Source organism: Pteropus alecto, unplaced genomic scaffold (assembly GCF_000325575.1).
Source record: "Pteropus alecto unplaced genomic scaffold, ASM32557v1 scaffold67, whole genome shotgun sequence".
NCBI classification, from domain to species: Eukaryota; Metazoa; Chordata; class Mammalia; order Chiroptera; family Pteropodidae; genus Pteropus; species Pteropus alecto.
Window position 1 is genome coordinate 4,613,854 of NW_006441061.1, and position 7,081 is coordinate 4,620,934.

General features: G+C 55.6%; 1 protein-coding gene across 1 annotated transcript in view; it reads left to right on the forward strand.

The window, feature by feature from the left end:
• Positions 1 to 7,081, forward strand: part of NUP188 (nucleoporin 188) — a 47,728-nt gene that overhangs the window by 38,681 nt on the left and 1,966 nt on the right. The window contains exons 31-43 of the mRNA XM_006918042.3: positions 1,024 to 1,101; positions 1,443 to 1,528; positions 1,803 to 1,948; positions 2,255 to 2,436; positions 3,498 to 3,698; positions 3,867 to 3,959; positions 4,364 to 4,522; positions 4,837 to 4,974; positions 5,648 to 5,722; positions 5,805 to 6,038; positions 6,161 to 6,292; positions 6,565 to 6,638; positions 6,770 to 6,899. Of these exons, the coding sequence (XP_006918104.1) occupies positions 1,024 to 1,101; positions 1,443 to 1,528; positions 1,803 to 1,948; positions 2,255 to 2,436; positions 3,498 to 3,698; positions 3,867 to 3,959; positions 4,364 to 4,522; positions 4,837 to 4,974; positions 5,648 to 5,722; positions 5,805 to 6,038; positions 6,161 to 6,292; positions 6,565 to 6,638; positions 6,770 to 6,899 (1,728 nt within the window). The remainder of the gene's footprint in view (positions 1 to 1,023; positions 1,102 to 1,442; positions 1,529 to 1,802; positions 1,949 to 2,254; positions 2,437 to 3,497; positions 3,699 to 3,866; positions 3,960 to 4,363; positions 4,523 to 4,836; positions 4,975 to 5,647; positions 5,723 to 5,804; positions 6,039 to 6,160; positions 6,293 to 6,564; positions 6,639 to 6,769; positions 6,900 to 7,081) is intronic.

The following is a 7,081-nucleotide window of genomic DNA, read 5'->3' on the forward strand; positions in this document are numbered from 1 at the left end:
AATAAATTCAGCTTGATAGATGCCCCTTGTTCCAAGCATATTCCTGTATCTTCAGTGACTCGTTCCCTAGTGCCAGACTCCCCACGACCTTGGAGCTTTGCTATGGCACAGCAGTTATGGAACCCTGAGTCTGGAGACACACCAAAGGCTCAGTTGTCTTCGGGGAATGATTAATTTCCCCCAGGAATAACCTGTGTGTTACCTGCGTTTAAGGCTCTAGCAAGGCTTTAGTTCCTGAATTCTTGAAAATCTTATCATACTCTTTACCCCCTAAGAAGTCCAGGAAGTTGATCATTCACTTATTCACTCATTCATATAACATATTAATGGAATGCTTACTGTGTGTCAGGCACAAGGGTTATAGCAGTGAACAAGGCAGATAAGGTCTTTAACCTCGTGGAGAGAGGTCTGAGAGGGAGGCAAATTGCCAACAAACTCACAGAAAAATATAGTTTCAGATTGTGATAATTCACTGTGAAGGAAATCATCGGGGCTATGGTAGCAAACGCTAAAGTAGAATGGGAATAGTCAGGGAGGCCCTCTCTGAAGAGGCGATGTCCATACAGACCTACATGAGTGTAGGAGCCTTCCAGGTAGAGAGCCCGTGGAAGACAGTAGTCCAGGCAGATGGAATCACAGACACAAGAGTCCAGAGCGGGAAACAGCTTGGCATGTTCAAGGGAGAGGAAGGAGGCCGATAGGGCTGTGGCTGTGATTCTCAGATCAGTTGGAGCTGGGCCTGTGGGGCCTCCCGGGTCTTGTTGAGTTTGTGTTTCCAGTGCACTGGGAGCCTTTGAAGGGTCTGAGCAAAGGAAGCCCCTCATAGGAGCAGGAGGTGAACCTGAGCTTGATTCCGACCATGTCTTAAGGGTAGACAAACAAAACAGCAGGGCTGTCGAGCCCCATTTTAGTGAAGGAGACAATGCCTTACCAATGACTAATTACCTGGCAGAGGACCCCATGTTTCTTGGCTTCTAAAGTCTGGGGAATTTTCCCAACTGACACTTTTCTGTTCCTTTGCAGGCAGAGATAATGCACCTGACTGACGTTGCCGTGCGTCGCCAGCTCTTCCTTGATGCGCTTGATGGGACCAAAGCGTTAGTAAGTGTGTCTGGGAGATTTCACATTCCTGCCCGGGAGAAGGTTTCTGAGGTCAAATAGCAGCTCACAAGTCTGCAGTCACACAAGTGGTCAGGTTAAAGGGCTCAGTCGGCCTGGGACGCCTGCGGCTGCAGTGGGAAGGCAGAGGTCTGTCGCTGCCATGCCATCCCCTGGCCTATCGCTGTGCCCCATCCCTGTGCCCCATCCCTGTGCCCCATCCCTGTTAGCTCACTGCTAGGAAAGGCATGAGGCTGAGAGGCGCCCACGGGTGGAGCTGGAATCTTCTGCTTGTACTAGCTCACTGGAGCCTGACTTCTAAGTGGTCTGCTCTCTCACTGCAGCTCCTAGTCCCAGCCTCAGTGAACTGCCTCCGCCTCGGCTCCATGATGTGCACTCTGCTGCTTATCCTCCTGCGGCAGTGGAAGAGGTGAGCGTTATGCCAGGAGAGGCAGCCCGCAGCCAGGCCTGCCTCACTGGGGCCTGCTCGATCCTTTTTACTGACCTTTTGCCTTCCCAAAGGGGAAATGAGTCTGAAAAATGAGTCTGAAATGGGCTAGCTTTCCATTATGGAACGGGGCTGACAGAGCAAACGGGATGTCAGGCTGGCTGCCTGGTGGGCATCCTGAGTTGGAGCCAGGGCAGTTTGTGGCCTTTCTGTGAGCTGTGTTCTCTCTTCCCTCTCCACCCCATATTGTTTCTAGAGAGTTGAGTCCTGTGGATGAGATTCTCGGACCCTTGACAGAGATCCTGGAGGGAGTGCTGCAGGCAGACCGGCAACTCATGGAGAAGACCAAGGCCAAGGTGTTCTCAGCGTTCATCACTGTGCTGCAGATGAAGGATATGAGAGGTGAGGGGCAGAGTGGAGTGTGAATAGTGGTCTCTCGCCCCTGTTGGCAGCCAGGCCAGGCATGGCTTCCTCTGGCACAGGGCCAAAGGCACCTCTGCTGGGGGTTGAGTTTTCACTCTTGGAACTCCGGTCCTTAGGAAAAGTCTTTTCTTCTTCACTTGTTTCTCCTCCCCTTTTGTGGGACAGATACTCTCCCTCTTAGTACCATGCTACATTCCCAGCTGCCTGCCTGGGAAGGAAACCTTGGCATGCAGTGAGAAGTGGCATGGCAGGCGTGACAATGTTCCCTCCTTGTCCGCTCTGCAGTGAGTGACATCCCCCAGTACTCTCAGCTGGTGCTGAATGTCTGTGAAACCCTCCAAGAAGAGGTGATTGCGCTCTTTGACCAGACCCGCCACAGTCTGGCATCAGGTAGTGCCACGGAGGACAAGGACAGCATGGAGACTGACGACTGCTCACGGCCCCGGCACAAGGACCAGCGTGATGGGGTGAGGGCGCGCCCTGGGAAGCTGTCTGTCCTTCCCACATATATCCAACAAATGCGAACTTCCTGCCTGTTCTGTACCAGGCCCTGAGGATGATTAGTGAACAAGAAGACAGTCACTGCACTTGGAGAGTTCTCAGCCTGGTGGCGAAAGTTAATAAATTTCAGACTGTGCAAAGAAGTTTTAGAATCCTATTGTGGCAAGTCCCACAGGGGAGAAATACAGGGAGAATATACAATGTGGGGTTCTCAATCTAGGGATTCAGTGACCTAGAGCAGGCTGGGGTGAGCAAAGATGAAGTGAGGTCTGGAGAGCTGAGGACTAGGAGACCAACAGCCTTGTCAGCGTTTTTGATCTGGATCCTAAATGAAAATAGGAAGCGATTTCAAGCTTTTAAGCAAGGGAGAGAAATGATCAGATTTGTACTCTAGAAAGATTATTCTGGATGCAGTATAGAATAGTGTTTCTCAAACTGTGGGTCATATAGGTCATCAGTGTGCTTTACAAGATGTAACGGTAGGTACCGTTCAATGAAAATGTATATGTGTATACTGGGGCACGATATGAAAGTCTTTTACTGTGGGTTGTGGTAAAAAAATGTTTGAAAAGCCACTGGTATAAAGAATCGATTGGAGAGGATCCAGAGGGGATGAGGGAGCATCACTCAGGTGGTAACTTCAGTGGTGCAGAAGAGGGGGTCACTGACTCCATGCCATGGCAGAGCTGAGTGGCGTGACCAAATGTGGGACAGGAAGTAGCACTGACGAAGCTCGATGGCAGTTTGGTTGATGGCTAGGGGAAGAGTCAGAGGTAGTCTTGTCAGTGTGGGTGGGGGTGGCTCCTTAGCGTGGGTGGAGTTGCCGATTCACAAGAGGTGGATTGCGAGCAGAGCAGCTTGGGAGAGGTCCCGCGTCCTGTTTCAGTCCAGCTCATTTGGCCATGTGTGTGACCAAGGGAGGTCTCAGGCAGCCGGCGCAGGGCTGATGGTCCTCTTCCCTCTCCTCTGCCCCTGCCCTGCACTGCTTCCTTCCCTTCTATCCATCTTTGCTCCTGGGCCCCAGCAGGTGTGTGTCCTGGGCCTGCACCTGGCGAAGGAGCTGTGTGAGGTGGATGAGGATGGTGACTCGTGGCTGCAGGTAACCCGCAGGCTCCCCATCCTGCCGACCCTCTTCACCACTCTGGAAGTGAGCCTTCGCATGAAGCAGAACCTACATTTCACCGAGGCAGCGCTGCACCTGCTCCTCACCCTGGCTCGCACTCAGCAGGTAGGTGGCAAGCCCGAAGGCAGGAGGGTGCCGCCCTGCTTGTGCTGGGTGGGTCTGGTGCTGCCTGTGGTTCTCCAACAGCTCTGGTCTACCCCGAGAGCCCCATCTGCCTCTGGGCAGCCGGCTGCAGGGACAGGTTCCATCTCATTACCCGTCTTCCCTTCCTAGGGAGCCACAGCAGTGGCTGGAGCCGGCATCACCCAAAGCATCTGTTTGCCCCTCCTGAGTGTGTACCAGCTCAGCACCAATGGGATGGTGCAGGTGAGTGCCACTGGCCAGGAGGCCTGGAATGGCCACACTGCACTTTCAGTGGAAAAGTGCATGCCCGCTCCCCGCCACTTGCCCCAGAAGCTGCTTTTAGTGGCTTTTATATTGCACCACCCCACACTGACCTCCAGTAGGAGAAGCTCACACAGCTAGTTGGTACAGACCTGAGTCTAGAACTCAGGATTCATGTGTCTTGTCTAGTGCTCTTTGCTTGTCACTGCTGGCCTCAGACTCTCTGGTCCTGCTGGTTGCCAGATGTGACCATGCCCATTCCAGGAGGTTTTCTCCTGCAGGCGGCCAGGCTGCCTTAATTGCTGTGCTGCAGGGTGGCCCTGCTCTACCTGTCAGCTGGGTTTCTTGGCGCCGTGTCCAGATTTTGTCCGTCATTTGCGTCTTAGACACCTAGCACCTCTCGGAAGTCCCTGGATGCCCCGTCTTGGCCGGGGGTCTATCGCCTGTCCATGTCTTTGATGGAGCGGCTCCTCAAAACTCTGCGCTACAACTTCCTGACTGAGGCCCTGGACTTCGTTGGCGTCCACCAGGAGCGGACCTTACAGGTGAGGGGCTGCCGTCATCTGGGGTGGGGCTCTGGTTATGGGGTCTGGGCCATTCCGGCATGGGGCTTGGTAGTCAAAGGGTTTCAGTGTCCCCATTTCTGAGGTCTTAGGAGGAAAGCTGCTGGCCAGCCAGCCTGTGCAGCTGCAGGGTGAGGAGATCAGCGCAGACAGAATCCCTCAGTCGTGACACCAAACCACCCGTGCGCCACCATCTCAGCATTTGTGGGTCCAAAACTTGTCCTCCCCACAGGAGGGCAGGAGCAGATGTATCAGGTCCCTGCGTCACCCCATCTTGTCCTTCTGTCCCCTCCCAGTGCCTCAACGCGGTGAGAACGGTGCAGAGTCTGGCGTGCCTAGAGGAGGCGGACCACACCGTGGGCTTCATTCTGCAGCTGTCCAGCTTCATGAAGGAGTGGCACTTCCACTTGCCTCAGCTCATGCGGGACGTCCAGGTAGGGCCTCGGACACATTGCTTGGAGGGATCTGGGGAAATGCTTGGGGACAGGATGCAGTGTGGACGGTCCGGCCACCTTCAGTGATCGCATGCCCATTCTTGGAACGTGGGCTTCTGCTTAGGGAGCACTGGGTTTGGTTTCACGGTGCTTCCTCTGGAATTAGCCGGCTCCCTCCTCAGCATAGGGCAGCCTTGTAGGTTGAGAGTCTGGGCTTAATGGGTCAGACCGTGGTTCCTGTTCCCTCAGGAACAGGTCTGAAGCTGGGAACCAGTCAGAGAGCAGGGCAGGTCAAGGACACAGGCTCTGGAGTCAGACAGGCATCTGTCTTTGCTGGGGTGTGACCTTAGCCAAGTCACTTCACCTTTTTAAGCCTTTTTCTTCTGTGCGATGGGGAAATAATCCCTACGCTGTTTATTTACTGAGAACTTACACGGTGTCGGGCCTTTAGTTAGGTCCCAGGGAAGCAGCCCAGCCATCTGTGGACCCAGAGTATGCAGTTGAGCGTACTTAGCGGCTGGAAAGTTTTCAGCCAGACGGTGCAGAGGTGAGCATGAGCCGCGCTTCCGAGTCCCAGAGCGTGGTGAGATTCTGTAGAGACCTGTGGTCGGTCTAGTCAGCTGGCCGGGGCTGCTACCGAGAGAACCCCTCGCCCCTCCCATGTTTGCTGCAGGTGAACCTGGGCTACTTGTGTCAGGCCTGTGCCTCCCTTCTGCACAGCCGCGCGATGCTCCAGCACCGCCTACAGGTAACTGAGCCCCACCCGCACGGCCGCCCGGAGTGCCGCACCCTGGCTGCCTGTGCTCCATCTTCCTTTCTGTCTCCTTCAGAGCAAAAACGGGGACGGCATCCCCTCAGCTATTGCCCCCCGAGTTTCACGGCCACCCACCGCTGTCCCTGCTGCCTCCTCATGCTCTTCCTCCAAGCAGCCCACTGCTGACACAGAGGCTTCGGAACAGCGAGCCTTGCACATGGTCCAGTATGGCCTCCTCAAGATCCTCAGCAGGACCTTGGCGGCCCTGCGCCACTTCACCCCGGATGTCTGCCAGATCCTGCTGGATCAGGTACCAGCACCCCGTGCTGTGCCACCAGCCTCCCAGCAGTGAGGCTCGGCCGTGCCCTGCTCTGTATTTGGGTGCTCTCTGGGGCCTTGGCTGGCCACTAGAATGCTCGTCTTGCTTTGCAGTCCCTGGACCTTGCCGAGTACAACTTCCTGTTTGCCCTGAGCTTTACCACTCCCACCTTTGACTCTGAAGTGGCTCCCTCCTTTGGGACCCTTCTGGCCACAGTGAATGTAGCCCTAAACATGCTCGGAGAGGTAAGTTGGGTGCTGTCTGGCCCCTCCACCCAAGCCTCCCTCTGTTTCCCTTCCTGACCGTGACCCTGGACACCTGGCCTGGCCTGGCCTGGCCTGGCCTGCTCCTCTGCGTCAGAGTGCGGTGGAGCCTCCCTCTGTTGAGAGCTGTTGCGAGGGGTAAATGAGGTGACTGCTACAACGGCTGAGTGCGGGGCCTGCCAAGTGAGAGCTTCTCAGTGGGTTGGAGTTATCACTGTTACCTGATTTTTGTTCTCTCGATTCTCTTCCTCCAGCTGGACAAGAAAAAGGAACCCCTCACCCAGGCCGTGGGGCTCAGCACACAGGCAGAAGGGCCCAGAACACTGAAGTAAGAAAGTCTTCCTTATGGAATTCGGTCTGGGGTTGGGGCAGCCGTGGGCCAGCTGTTCTTTTGGCTCAGTGGCCTACCTGGCACCTGCCAGCTTGGCCCTCTGCAGCAGTGCGATCCTCCTGTCCCAGGTCCCTCTTGATGTTTACCATGGAGAACTGCTTCTACCTGCTCATCTCCCAGGCGATGCGTTACCTTAGGGACCCGGCTGTGCACCCCCGGGACAAACAGCGGATGAAGCAGGAGCTCAGCTCAGAGTTGGTACTGAGGGGTGGAGGGGGCGGGGCCGGAGGGCAAATCCCAGTCCTAGGGCGGGGGACGCTGGGCCTCATTCAGGCTTTTTTCTCTCGTAGAGCACGCTGCTCTCCAGCCTCTCACGCTACTTCCGCAGGGGAGCCCCCAGCTCCCCTGCTGCTGGCGTCCTCCCTTCGCCTCAGGGCCAG